This window comes from Spodoptera frugiperda, chromosome 2 (genome assembly GCF_023101765.2).
Source record: "Spodoptera frugiperda isolate SF20-4 chromosome 2, AGI-APGP_CSIRO_Sfru_2.0, whole genome shotgun sequence".
Classification (NCBI taxonomy): Eukaryota; Metazoa; Arthropoda; class Insecta; order Lepidoptera; family Noctuidae; genus Spodoptera; species Spodoptera frugiperda.
In genome coordinates, this window is record NC_064213.1 from 7,298,310 (window position 1) to 7,313,631 (window position 15,322).

Sequence of the window (15,322 nt, forward strand, 5' to 3'; positions counted from 1 at the left end):
AAACAAACACTAAATGTAAATTTAAGCATCCCACAATATATTCGTGAAAACCGCATCCAACTCGGATCAGCCGTTTCTGAGATTAGCGCGCACAGACGAACAGACAAACAGACAAACAGACAAACAGACAAACAGTTAAAAAAAAGTTAATTACATTTTTGGGTTCGACATCGACATAACAATAACCCCTGCTATTTTTTTTATTTTTATTTTCAATGTACAGACAGCACTTTTCTACGATTTTATTATATGTATAGATTATTTATTTACTTATTTTATATTTTTAAATTTTTGTAAGGTGTTGAATAGTGTTATTGGCTTGTACCGTTCTATTCAAATAAATAAATAAATAAATACTACATGTACACTACACTACAGATCTCTTACTTTATGTCTCACATCAAAAACTGTATAAAAGCTTGAATACTAAATCTGAACACACCATTATCCCACATCGTTATTCCCGGGAAAGTGGTGAAAACGATTACATTAGATAGCATTTTATTCCCGGGATCTCTAGTGTGGGTGCAATCGGGTTGTGACTCGGTCCCGGGAAATAAATTTCAAATCATGTTTGACACGGCTGGCGTTAGTTAAACGGAAAATATCTCTGTATCGCCGATGGGTGCAAAACGGGCCGGCTCATGCGATTTTCTCGCCGCTTGTCCGCGACGTGCTGCAGCAAATTTTATCATTCTATACGATTTTCTTCATCGATTTATTTATTTTGTAAGGAATTATGTGTGTGAGGTGAAAGAATAGTGTGTTGAATGCTATAAAAGTATGAGTAGGTATGTTTGTTAGTTGCACTGTACTAGACAGATTTATGCAAGCTTAAAACTTATTTATTTAAAATCACCTTAAACTATCATAACAGGGATTACCATAATGCGACAACTAAGAACTTAAAGTAAACTCATTACAATAATTACACTAACAATATAAAAAATAACATTATTAAACATGAAGTACAAAGTTAAAACTAGGTTTAAACTAATAGGTTTCCCTTAGAACATAATACATAGGTATAGTAATACCTTTGTGAATATACCAAAACAACATGTAAACAAATCAATCTGAGTTTGAAGATCATTGATGGTACGAATAGCTTATATTAGTTAACACTATATCGATACCATATCATTGTTAATGAATCAATTTCCTTAACTAACTATGTAACTCGTTGACAAAAGCGAATTAAGCACACTAAAAAGTTTAAATGAACTTAGATTACATATTTGCTCCATTACACTTTTCTTTTAAAGACTAAGTAGCCAATTTCCTCGTGTCCTCATACATAATAGACCGGGAAAATGTTCACGGATAACTATTCATATCTGGGTCAGCAGTCGCACTTGGTGGAACTTTGATAGCAAACTCTGGACAAGTTCGTAAAGTAAGAATTATAGATGAAGACTTAGTGTGTCGGGTAACTTGTTCTCTGCTGTGGCTGTGCCACTTACTACTGTGAATAAAACATTTGGAAATTGTTAGCTATTAATATATTTAAAGAAATTTAAAAATATATATCCAAATATACTTACATGCCAATATAATTTGGCTATTGCCAATTCAAATCAATTTAGCAGCTAAAAATAAAATAAAAATGTTATCTTTACGTCCTTTGTTTTTACCAAGATTAAGATGTATTTTATTGTAATTACAGACAATACAAATCACTCAGATCTCAGACAAGACAGATCTTTTAGAATACTATGTGCTAAATATAATATGACTGATATTCTATTATATTATGGCACTAATAACATACAGTACTTTCATTTTTTTATGGTATAAGCCGGTAAACGAGCAGACAGATCACCTGATTGTAAGCAATCGCCGCCAGCTTTTGGGAGTTAGGAATGTAAGGGTTGTTGACGAATCGCGGATTGAGAAGGGAGATAACTTAGGCATGAGGTAACCTCACTCATACATCGAAACAAGGCAAGCGTTGTATCACGTCGGTTTTCTGTGAGGCCGTGGTATCACTCCGATCGAGGCGGCCCATTCACAAGTTACACCATACACAAGTACGAGTATATTCTTAGGTTATTAACAAAGTTTAAACCAGTATATAGGTCATATTTACATACCTACTACATACAAAACTAAACAGAATAAACAACAAACATCTTCATTTTGATGCTTCAAAACAGCTTACAATAATTTCAAGAGAGAACGTGAAATAGAAATTCTCATATGTAGTAGAGGAAAATTGAATTTAATATTTGCCTTAATTTCGCGAACTAGAATATTATGAAGGAGTGTAAATTAGAACTAGAGTGTTCCCCTAGGAGCTATACATATTATAATAATAATATGAATGCTTTACATTATTCGGAGCACAATATTTTGTCTAGACGAAATAGACATCACATCATATCTATCCATCAAGTGTGTAAGCGTAAATTTGTCTATGAAGCCTTCAAAATGTATAGCATAATTAGTTAGCTGATTGCTTGTTAATAAAGCTACCAAATTCTAGGGCCTCGAGTCTGGAAATTCATTATTTGGGCAAAGTATTTCCGATTTCTCTAATGTAGTCCGATCTTTAGCAAAATTGTCCTAATTCTAATGATGGTTCTTACTACATTAAGGCCGACTAATTAAACAACGCAACACGCGAAGGACTATTCGTGTAAATACACATAGAATACACGTACATAATGAGCACATTAAAAGAGACCTCACTTCATTATTCTTCCACGAATCCAACAAATTAGCACAGTACATAACATACACACGACACAACTAACGACAAAGCACTAAAGTTGGGTGTAAGCGACACTTGGCAACGAACGCTTCACATGCATAAACATCGCATACATTAACTAGGCGACGCGCAATGAATCCTTTGAAAACCATCGAAATACGATATACGCCGCGCTTTATAACGCGGGTAGATTACGTCCGTGTGATGCGCCACGCTCTGATGCAGTTCTCGACTCACACAAAACACCCGATAGTGCGCACAGTAGACTGTAATTTACCTCAAGTGGGCCACTCGCAGTGCCTCACCTCCCATATCCCCCGAGCCGTCGCGACGGCAATCAGCCGACGAGTGTGTGCCCCATCGCTCCCCCAAGTCTGCCTCAAAAATAACATTAGAACCTATAAACACTTCGACACCTATCATATAGACTGCAGCCGATATGTTTGGCGCGACGCGAACGATAACCTTATTGCGTTTATTTGCAATACGCGACTACCACTTACTTGCAATTGCAGTCAGATAGAACTACATTATTAGATTATACTATACATCTTCTAATAATTCGATACTTTAACGAATCCTAAAAAACATATTTACTGTAGATACGAAATAAGGAAAATTAGAATTTTCCACGATAAAGAAATTTTCTAATCAGCTCTCGTAACAAAAATGCCCGAGGCCCGTCTACTTACAAATTCCAATCGAGTACCTAGTAAGATCGTTGGCCGCTTACGATCGGGGGATTAAATAACAATCCAATATTATCTTAGACAGATCGTTTATGTAAGCATTAATAACAAATGAAATACGCATTAGCTACATATTACTTCCACCGAAAATATAAATTAAATGACTACTATTCACCCTTAGAACGGAACAATGCTGGCACAAAAAGAAATCAAAGAATCAGAGAGAAAAGAAAAAGTGGATTTTCTCGCAAAACAAGCTGAATCGCCGGAAGCGACAGGCACTACAGATTCCGATTTAGAAAACAATATAAAGCTGACGATGGTTTTCCGTCCAATATTTTCCTATAATGATGTTTATATAAGTTTCTGATCGCGGTGACTCACTCACTTGTTGTTAGCGACCGTGTACATTGAGTAACAATCGGCTATAATGCTTGGATCGTGTACCGAACATTAAATTCACACATCAATGTAATAGCTAATTATTTAACACTTACAAAGATTAAGGGTGCTATTTAAATCGCCTTTTACGTTTGTAACAGAACAGCTAGTCGTGAGCAAGAAACATTTTCTTACACGTACAGAGAGGGCATTAAAGCGGAGTGTCTAATTAAATTTGTTAGGTGTCAACATAAAGTTTCGTTTCGTCTGCCAGCCAGTCCGCTGACTTACATTTGAATCGCGGTGTTGTGAAGTCGGCTCACGTCTCGCACTGAATCAATTTCGCGTCAGGCTGAACTCCCCGCTCGACAGTATGTCGACTACTCCACTTAATGTCGCCGTATTCGACGCCAGAAATATGTACACACGAAATATATCAAGTAACATGGTTACAAGTTTACGTGATCGCCTCTACTTTCACAGAATTTCGTGCCCACAATTTTTCTAGTGCTTATAGGTTATGGGTATGGATTATGAATTGAGTTTGTTGTTTTTGCATATTTTTGCTAAGCAAGTTTAAAATTAGTAGTAAACTTAATTTAAATAGGTGAAATATACACTGACGTAAATTCACGTCAAACCATAATTCAGTGTATGTATAGGTGATACTTTTTGATATATATTTTATGTGTTTATTACAAAAAAAAAATCAAAAATATATAAAAACAAATATAAAATTATAAAACGGGTTCCAATATTAAAATCTTTTCAGCGTTTTCTAGTGACATTTTGAACCAGCACAGATTTAATAAAAAATAATAATAATAAAAGCATATTTTTTTCTAATGTAAATAGCTCAAACATATAGCAATAACACCTCATCAAAAACCAATATAACTTTAAACACAAGAAAATCTAATACAATTAAATGATCGTTAACGCGAGTAGTGCGCTAAGGCAGCCGGGATGCACTCACCACTATAGCACAGCAATAAATTCCAAATAGTGCTACTATCCCGGGTAATGTAAACGTTCTTTAGTTAATCGGAAAATATTTGGTAGCTATACCTGTCACTGGACGGGAATAACTCGTTCTAGAAGCTACGCTAACAAAGTTATTGCATTTCACAAATGGCTATGGAAATTAGGGGAAAATCTGCTTTGTTTAGGACACTTTAGTCTTGCTTTGGACAGATAATATGGGCTATACGATGGACGATGCATATTTGTAATTGAAGTATGCTACGCTTAATGTTTTTATTTTAAGTCATTCACCCAATACTGCTACTTTTTATACGCCAAAAGTTTGTATGTTTGTTAGTCCTTCTAGAGAAAATTTTTAACATTTTTTAGATGTTGATAATGAATTTATACTCACCTAATCTCATTAAATAAAGTTTGCTTTAGATTATATTATGTAATCTTAAATAATGTTTTATAATAAATCCTTAAACTTAATTCCTTTGTCCATTCCAGAGGAAATCTGCAGACACAAGATTAAATGACATCAGCAGAAACCGTAAGTATTATTTTATTGGGCCCATAAACTTGGCCGTAAAACCCTAATCCGGACAAAAGTAGCTTTAGAAAGACGCAGCAGCAAAAATCTGCATATTCACGTTGCGCCCCAAAACATGGTGTTTTAGGGGCCCCAAAGTCTGGTTGAAGTACGTGGGCCCCAATAATAAGTGTAAGTTACGTGTATGTCTTGATACCAGAGCAATGTATTTGCTGTGGTCGCTTTTACTTGAGCAAAGTGAGAAGTTATAGCTATGTGCTGCACTAGTTCGTGTTAACGTCGGCGTTTGTGGGCCCCTGTGGGACGGACGTTTTCTAGCACTGTTTTAAGACTTCACTTTTGTTCATTTTAAATGATGACAATGACTTTAGGTTTAATAAATATTACATAATGGACAACGTAATGGGATCGAATTACTTTTAGTTTGTTCTATATACCGCTAACAAAAATTTCGAGCTTTTAATTAATTACTATATTAATATTAAGATACGCAATACACATCGCTTACCTGTATCTGTATAATAATATATATAAAAATCCAGTGTTACACAATAAAATAAAAAAATAAAAACTCAAAACTTAAATACATAAGACGAACCACCTAAAACCCTAGAAATAAAACAACAGTCACGCACAGAGGGGTCTACCCATCACTCAAAGCGTACATACCCTTCTATATACATACCATACATATATTAAAACTATATAGTTATGTTGTTATCGTAGTGCAGCACAATAAAAACGTCCCCTAGGAAATTCATAAGTATTGCACACCGAACAAAGAGCACATGCGTGCTTACATCTAAACAATGCTCGTCATCGCTAGCAGCTCAAGTGCTAAAGCCGCTAAAATTACGCTTTCACACTATCAAGAACATATAGACAGATTTTTATTTGCTAGGAAGTTAGCAATACTCCAAGCTTAATTTAATTTTTTGTCTCATAATTATGCTCTAACCTTATCTAATTATATACAATGTAATTTAATGATTTAGAGCTATTAAGGTATTGATATTGTATTACATAATAAATATTATTGGATTAGAAACTTTCGTTGTATAACTTTCTCATAATACTTATAAGGTGGTGGTAGTGTTGTGTTTGAAAATTGTGGTGGTGAAGAAATTTCGTACTCCGGACCAGTTAATTCAATTTGAGAACATAAAGAAATTAAATAAACATTGACTCTAGTCTGCATAAAATTCTCAAAATACGCACGAAGTGACAGAGACAGTAAAAGAAATACCTAGCTCTTTCATAACAATAAAATATGTAGATTTTTATGTTTGAAAAAAACTCATCAATAATTTATATAAACACAACACTACCTCCCATTAAAGCCGAGGCAGATAATTTTAGAACACCTTATATAACATTCTCTAACTCTCTTTGTTTACAATATCGCTATCACTATATTATCTTAGACATAATAAGAAACATAAAATACAAAGAACAAACATTCCTTAAAAGTAAATTTCCAAACAAACTACAAAAACTAAATAAAACACAAGCAAACATATTAAACACCTCATCCAAATGAGAAGATCTGTGTAATTGCAGTTAGCTGCATTTTAGCCTTTCCGGGAGTCAAACACAGGGCACGGTGGGGAGGCGGGCCCCTGACGCGGTGCCGCGCAGAGAGTAGCCCACTTAAGCAAAATTAGCTTCTTCTGTGCGCGCAAAGAACACTATCGGATGTTTTGTGCGCGCTCTGATACGTTCCCCGTTTGACGTGCTAGCTTGAAAGGAAGGGTGTACAAGTTGGTGTCCCAATACGCCTCGTTAATATCAGTCGGTACATTAACGAGGGACATGGAGTAGGTACTAAGGACGAACCTATTGATAGGGTTAAACAAGAGCTCATAGGTTCGTGTTTGGCATTCAAGCTTCGCTGTCTGCCTCGCTTCCAAATTAGGGGTTCCAAATGTGAAATGTCAGTGTGATTTTTTGTGTAAGGAGTAAAGCTGGCGAAATATCTTCAAATGTGACTTTAATTTAAAGAATGTTAAAGTAAGGGTTGAATATTCTGATGTGAATTCATTCTTGAGTAAGTAACACGCTAGTAAACGCTTCACCTTCACGGTTTCACAAAAATATTCCGTGATGCCAATCAATTATTTATTCCTAACTGACAAAATCAAGACTAGGAGAATAGAGCCACCTCTAAAGACAATGTCGCGAGACATCTAACAATAGCTAATATCAAACCCTATCCCTAAGTAATTAAGAATCAATTCAATTGGATCACACCGATTCGAATTTGTAACTTACCTACCTATTTAGAGAACTGAATAGAGACATCTAAGTTCGTAATGGGTCTTAGAATTGGGCAGCCATTTAAACAAACGGATCACAAGTTCGAAACATTTAGGGAAAGACCTAATGGAGATTAATTGATTACTTAGTACTAAGTCCTAGTTTCTTGTAAAGGATAAACTGATACCTATGTCTGGTTAAACTACCTAGTTTTACTATTTTAGGTTATGATTGAGTAATACTCCTGGTGTTGCAGATGTCCATATACTGCAATAACTACTTTCCATTAGAAGGTGAATTGAAACTATGTTTTGGTTGGTACTACTTACCTCCTTAGTGTAAAAAAGGTAACAAGCTTGATACTGAATGCCGAACTTATTAAAAAAGGATGCATTATTCTTACATAGTAAGTAACTATCTATATCTTTGATACTAAACATTCATGGTTGATTCAATTAAATAAATAACATTAATTATCTGCCTATCTTTCCCCTAAACATTCTACATGTACCGAATGTAAAATGTACACTTAGTATGAGTTTACTTTACGTTTTAAGTTTACGTATATTATCCCGTTCACGTTTATTGGGCAGCAAGCTTAAGGCAACGTTTAAAAAAAATGAAGCGACTGGAAATACATATATGTACTAAACACAAAGATGCTAGTTTCTGGGATTTAGTAAAGAGAGTAACTCGAGATATAACTATAAACTAGATATAAACTAATATGCAAAGACTTTATAAACCCTTGCTAAATAATACTAGTAGGTCGGTTGGCGGTTACTGTCCGTCCGCAAATGGGCAACTAGCTCGTCGGCTTGCCACTCCGATATAGGTATTAGGTACTACATATCTGCTCACATTTAATTTACTCAGTTTTAATATACTTTAGTTTTAACAACATAATTTGGTTATATTATTACTTTTCGAAACTTTTATTTACGAAATATAAATATAGTAACCTAACCAAATAAGGCCTATGCCCCAATAAAGCCTATTTTGAAAATTTCCCTCTTCTCGATGTCAAATGGTCGCCAAAGTTTGTAGAAGTGTGCATGCACATTACTTAACTAATTTGAGCACAGCAAGCAACCCGTGTCGCGATTATGTTGGAACCTACAGTCGAAAACAATCACGACGTGGAGCGCACTTTAGTTTTTATAAAATTCGAGTAGCGTAAACTGTTAGTATTTTTATATTTATCAGTATACGACGTGCCGTGTTTTGTCTGTATGACAATTATACATTTAGCCATCTCCTCACATTAGTGAAATAGCTATAATATCGGTGTATTTCATATAATCGTTGTTTTGTTTACCTATGTGCCATGCCCTAATAAAGCCTACAAAAAAAACGTGTAGGCCTTATTACGGCATAGTTGTTTTTCAGTAATTTCATAGAAAACGGATCACTAGCTTCTGTCAAAAAGAAAGCCAATGGGTTTTGCAAAAGATGGAAAACGCTGTTAAAATGGTAGAAAGGAGTAAACGGGGTGAATAGATACAGAAAAGGGGTGAATCGGATATCGGGAAATTCTTCATACGTACCTATTCACCCTTCGCATTTTATGCACCCTGTTTACCCGGTAGGCTGCTGAGCCAGATATAACTTCCAGTTAGAAGTACGCATCATTTAAAGAGTTTTTACACTCATTAAAGCTAGAATCGGTCGCTTAATTGGCTACAGAAATGAAGTTATTCTCATTCGATTGACCTGATGCTGGGGTACCGATGACTTCAAAATGTTCTTGGGTATTACATATGCAGAATATCGCAAGCCTGATGTGGTAATGACCAAAATTAATTAATAAGATCTCATTACATTGTATTATAAGCAATATGGCATTGTGTGTGTATATAATCAATAAGTTGAATACTTACTAGTATTTAATAGGCACTTATTAAGACAGTGAGTTGTAAAAAATATGACCTTTGATTTCAGTATAAAAAATAGTGAAGAGTAATTTTAGGCTGGCTGTCGCCAACGTCCATACCATGTTGAAAGCACCGGTTCTCGTCCGATCACCGAAGTTAAGCAACATCGGGCGCGGTTAGTACTTGGATGGGTGACCGCCTGGGAATACCGCGTGACGTTAGCCTTTTGCTAATTTTATTTAGAACAATAATAGTTATTTATTTTAATAACAATTTTAATTAGTTATTCTACATATATTATTTTGGTGTCATATTTATTTAACCAACTTGCCATCAAACAATAAAAATTAAACTTAACCATATAAGTTAAGTTTAATGTGTGAAAAAACATTAATATTGCAATTAATTTATTGGTAACCTGTATGGAGTTAATTTTATCTCCTGATTTGATATTTAAGGCATTGTGTGACTCCTCAACTAAAAATTGTGGGTCAATCACTTAAAGGTGCACCGCATTTTTCTAGTACAGAATTTGTATCTGTAAATTAACTAAAAATCACGGTTTACTCATGTAAATATATGGAGAAAAGCTCTACTAGTTTCCAGTTACAGAGGGACTCCAATCATACATACATATCGTCACGCCTTTAATCCCCGAAGGGGTAGGCAGAGGTGCACATTATGGCACGTAATGCCACTGTGTACACCCACTTTTCACAATTTATGTTGTAAGTCCCATGTAATAGGTGGTGAGCCTATTGCCATATACCGGGCACATTTCCAGACTCCGTGCTACCACTGAGAAATTTTCGAAAAACCGAAAAAAACCCAGTAATACTTCGCCCGACCCGGGAATCGAACCCGAGACCCCTGGCGCGGCAGTCGCACTTGCAACCACTCGGCCAACGAGGCAGTCTCTAGGACTCTAATCATGATTTGTATAATCAGATCTGGAGGTTATAGTCACAAGCGAGTAGGATGTTTTCAGCTAAGATTTAGCACCAACAACCACCCAGCTAGAAAAAACAAAAAAGCATGTAGAATAGTCCTACTGAATGACATACGTCATAAATCATTATGTTCGTATGAAGTTTACAATGTTGCAAGTTATGAGTTCACTATTAAGTAGGCGTCGCGTGTCATACTTTGAATGTTCACCACTCGTTTTATGAGCTGCGAGCCCCAGTTCCACTAAGTGTTTCATAGCCACTACTTTTATTATTCTAACACATGAATATTAAGTGTTCCGTTTAAAAAAAAATCCAAATTTTATTGCTAAAATCATAAAAACTTGTATTCTGTACCCTTAGTATGAGTTTGCTTTACGTTTAAATGAGAGCGCGTTAGGCACTCTGATTGGCCGGCGCGAATAAACCAACCAATCAAAACGTCGAACGCGCTCTCGTTTCTATTACTATAAACGTAAAGCAAACTTGTACTAAGGGTACAGTACTGGTAGCTACGAAAATATTATTTTCAATTCAAACTTATTATACAAGTTGTTCACAGAAACGTTATTTACGAAATAAAGAAAGAGTTCTTTTTGTGAAAAAGTTTTTTTTTTCTAAGGATGTAAAGTAAACAAGCGTTGGAAGTTGGTCTGGGAAGCCTTAATTTTTAATTTGTACTTCTTGTACCTACCTATATTGTAAGTACCTATACAGTGTTTTCGTTTTTCACCATTTCTTTATGATTCTATGTGATCCAGTGGACACAAACGTGACTATTACAAAGTGTTTTAAAGAGGTTTCAATTTTGATATACTTAATTGTATTTTAAACGGTTTTATTTGGCTTAAACTGTTTATTGTTTGTTTGGTTTTGGAATTTAACCCCCATCTTTAAGTTCGATCGATCTGATATTTAGTACACACTCTTAATCTTGATGACCATACAGTATAAACCCATTAAACCCGATCAACATTATAAATATGTATATGTATTAGTTGTTGGATGTAAAAATAAAATAGCACAGTTCGCCAGATGTGATATTAATCCCATTGACAATGGGGGGTGCGTATAGCCAACACCGAGCACAATTTTAGACTGTAACAGTGGGTGGTGTCACTTTATAACAACCCTATCAATATTTTCTTCACCCAAGCATAAAAATTAAGACTTCATAAATAGCAGCAACATGACTTGCAAACGACTTAACTAGGCAATTTGAAATGATCAGATGTCGAAACAATACTTACTTAATCCGATATTATCGTAAATGAAAGTCGTAGCCGAGAGTTAAAACCTAAATAAACGAGGTAGGTAGACTCGAGAATAGCCCAACAAGAATACGAAACGTTCATCAAATTGCTAAGTAAAGGTCCAACAGAATTACTTAAGTAATGCCGGAATAAACGGGCGATACAAGCTGAAAGTCACGTTCCTTCACCATCCGTGGCTCGTTTTACGGCTCCCGAATGACCTTAACATTGTTTTCCATATCGCCTTCACGAAAGGTCGCCATCGCAATAAATTATCAATAATCGTTTCGATTTTGTTAAACTTTCACAAATTCCCCTTTATATTTTGATCGGTGCACGGTCGGCGCTCGGCGCTCGCTCCCGACTCCCAGCGGCACCGTGCCTCTAAACTGCCTCCATTCTAATTTTGTTTTGTAACAAACTTCCCGCCTCTAGGTCGAACCGAAACGAAAGTTACAACATTTACTAGACTACCAACAATTCACATAAATTCATAAGCCCCAAAATGAAATTTAATTCTTGCCGCCTTATCGCCGCCTCGTTTACCCTGAATAACTATAATGGCAGGAACTATTTATTCTTTATTTTATCTCCCAATATATTTTACTGGCAAACGAATGTTGGTACGTTGAAGCATTAGTTTTATTGCGGTCTCTCAGACATCGAATTATGAAAATAAATTTGTTGTCGATTTAGCATGTTTTATTGTAATCTTATTCGATAAGTTATGACTTAGTGCGGGCATTATAGTATTAGCAAAATATCGAATTCTATTTCAAAATACAGCTAAATGGAGAAACAAATAGAATTCACAACATAATTTAGGAGGGACGTCTAGCCAATGACGTGAGGAACCATTTAATCCTAGGACAAATGTCCTGGCTGGTCAGCGAGTGAAGTTTTAAATCGATTGAATAGTGCTATCTGTGTGTGAAGTAGAAGCGATTCGTCAACGTCCCGATATAATCCCCCCTCAATGAGTCCTAAGCCGGGCTGGAGGGATGTCGCGTCATCCATCACCGACGAGTACGAGCGCTCCCCGCACCACGAACCGCTAAGTCATCGCACACAAACTATTAAGTTGTTCTAAAAAACTTCAACACTAATAAATTACGGCTCAGCCTGCGTTCTGTTAGCGCTTTTTGCAACACTGATCGGTTTTACGGGCAATTGATAAAAAGGTAGTTTTCAATTTAGCTCCGGGTTTCGGAATAATGTTCTCTAGCAGCTAATAAAGGGAGTCAGAATTTAAAGAACTTTGCAAAATAGTTTGTGCAGATCGAAGTTATTGAACTTAATAGGTTTTGATGGCGTCAATACAAGTTGGGAACAATGAGAAGATGGGCTTTATTAATGACTGGTTCTGAGACGCGAAAATCACTAGTCATGACAATGACTGGTCCCTTTCTTGTAGTCGATAAGCTGGTGAACAGATGCTTCATTTACTTAACTTACAGGCCTCTAGCTTCATTGTTTTACCTAGTGATGTATTACCAAATTGTTAATTATGAAAAATGGGGTAGAGATGCTGTACAAAAATTTACTTTACATTTAATTATGGTATTCAGTAATCACAATGCTTTACAATAACTGTGTAACGCTAATTTGAAATGGGTCTAGTTTAGGATAACCAACGTAGGTTTTTGTAGGTTTCGTAGGTCGTGGGCAAACAAAGAAAAGAGAAAATGTATAAACTTAATCGAGTGAACCTTACTAAGACTATTTATAGGAACACAACAAAAATACGGTTATAAAAATGTCACCGCTGGGTAAATACTCCCCTTCCCAGTTACTCGCTCACGTCTCTTTTTTACGCGTACAAAATAAACCTTAAAAATAATAATGTCAAGAAAGTACGGTGTCTGGTCGTGTACAAGCGGCGTGCACATCTGCTACCAAATCAATTTATCGTGGATACGTGATGTTGGCTCACCGCGCCTCACTCGAATCTGTGTCAATGAAATACTCCTACATTACTTATTACGATACCAATAATACAGGGTATTTATTGAATACTACGATCATCTATCAAGTCATATCGGACACTCGAACTAAGTTTGTTTGTTTCGTGAAATGAGATTATGAGACGAGTTTTGTGAATGTCTGTCGTTGAGTTACGATCCTATCCTACGGTGTTGACTGTCCCGAATCGCGATCCACTTCCCAACTTTCGAGTGGGAAGTTCCCAACAAATAAGCGGGATTTTTTTTTATTCACCTCATTAACTTCGTCGTAGTGGGTTTAAGTTTTCCTATAACAAGGGGAAAGATCTATGATTATTGAGTAGGTACTCGTATAAGTATTACGTACCGACCAACGAAAATAAGTACGTAACAAGTTTATGAGAGCGTCTGGTATTTGTTAGAACAACATGAAGGGGAATTAATAACAATGTAAGCCTCGTGATTCGTTACGGAGAGGTAAACTGAAGACGACCATACATACAATCCTAGACAGGAAAATTGAGCTAGCGTTAATCTTACATGTAAAAACAATGAGATCGAGCATAACTTGAAGACGCAAGATATCCATAAACTATGAGAGTGATCTACGACTGTTTGTGCTCCGGGTTTATTATGCTTGTACGGCACGCCTACCGCCTACCAACCTAGCGAAGGTGGTTCCCGAGAACTGTGCAACACAAACAAGTACGATCAGAAAGCCAAATAAACACGTGAGGCTTACATCACAGATAAGAAGGTAGCAAAACAAGCTGACGTTCCGGAAGCGCTCCGCTCCGTCAGTTTCCGGATCCAGCAAGAGCGGAAATCCACCGCTGGCATTAACGTCGTGAACATAAGAGAAGTAAAGAAATATCTTCGCTCACGACACACGACATGCCTCGCGGGACGTTTGATCTTTACTACCGACTGTTTTATTGATGCCTCGATGATGATGAATTTGTAAATTGTACGGAAAATTGTATCGCCCATCTTTTCCGCCTATTTATTCGGAAACTGTCCGGCAAATGGCCGACAATTTCGACCTACATCCGTTACGCTGCTCGTACGATAAGCACGAACTTTATCGTCCTCTGTACATAAAGATATTCTGAAAGTATAAGTCTACTTAAATTGTTAAGTTAACATTTTTTCTACACTATTATCGTGGAACGGAATAGAGGGAAAATATTTCGCGCGGTTGTAATCTCACATAAGATTGGCGTGTCTACTAAAACAATAGCTGTCTCGGTAAAGGAATGGCTGAACATAATACTCTTGTTACATGGGCTTTTAGCACGTTATACTCTGCTCTAATACGGCAAGTCAGCGGCAGCATGCAAATTTCCACTCCCATTCTAGAGGTACGAACTCATTTGATTTCATTGTAAGTTTTATACCTGTCGAAATGGTGTATTACAACCTCAATTACCCATTACTACGGATAGGATTAAGCTACATTAGCCGTGAAACGGTTACGTTTTATACTTTTCTATTACATACAATCACAGGATTTCATAGAGCGTAGATTCCTAAAGCAATAAGTTTGGATTATCCACTACTTTTCACGGAAAAGTTGCAAGAGAGGATTAGCTATTTTATCTCTTAGGGGTTGTATTTACTCGGTAGTGATTGTAAAAAATAGTTTTATGGATAGTTAGAGTCATGTGGGTAGTGTTTTCGATCGGTATCTCACGAAGTAGCAGTAACATTGTTGTTTTAACAGCGGAGCAGGGACACCGCAAATCGT

General features: G+C 36.2%; 1 protein-coding gene and 1 non-coding gene across 2 annotated transcripts in view; both read left to right on the forward strand.

Moving 5' to 3' along the window:
* Positions 1 to 5,269: 5,269 nt before the first annotated feature.
* Positions 5,270 to 15,322, forward strand: part of LOC118269185 (alanine--glyoxylate aminotransferase-like) — a 48,521-nt gene continuing 38,468 nt past the window's right edge. The window contains exon 1 of the mRNA XM_050704806.1: positions 5,270 to 5,302. Coding sequence (XP_050560763.1) covers positions 5,285 to 5,302 — 18 coding nt within the window. The 5' untranslated portion in view covers positions 5,270 to 5,284. The remainder of the gene's footprint in view (positions 5,303 to 15,322) is intronic.
* On the forward strand, positions 9,538 to 9,656 carry LOC118269501 (5S ribosomal RNA). The gene has a single exon (XR_004783128.1). It is a non-coding gene; the product is annotated as a 5S ribosomal RNA (ribosomal RNA).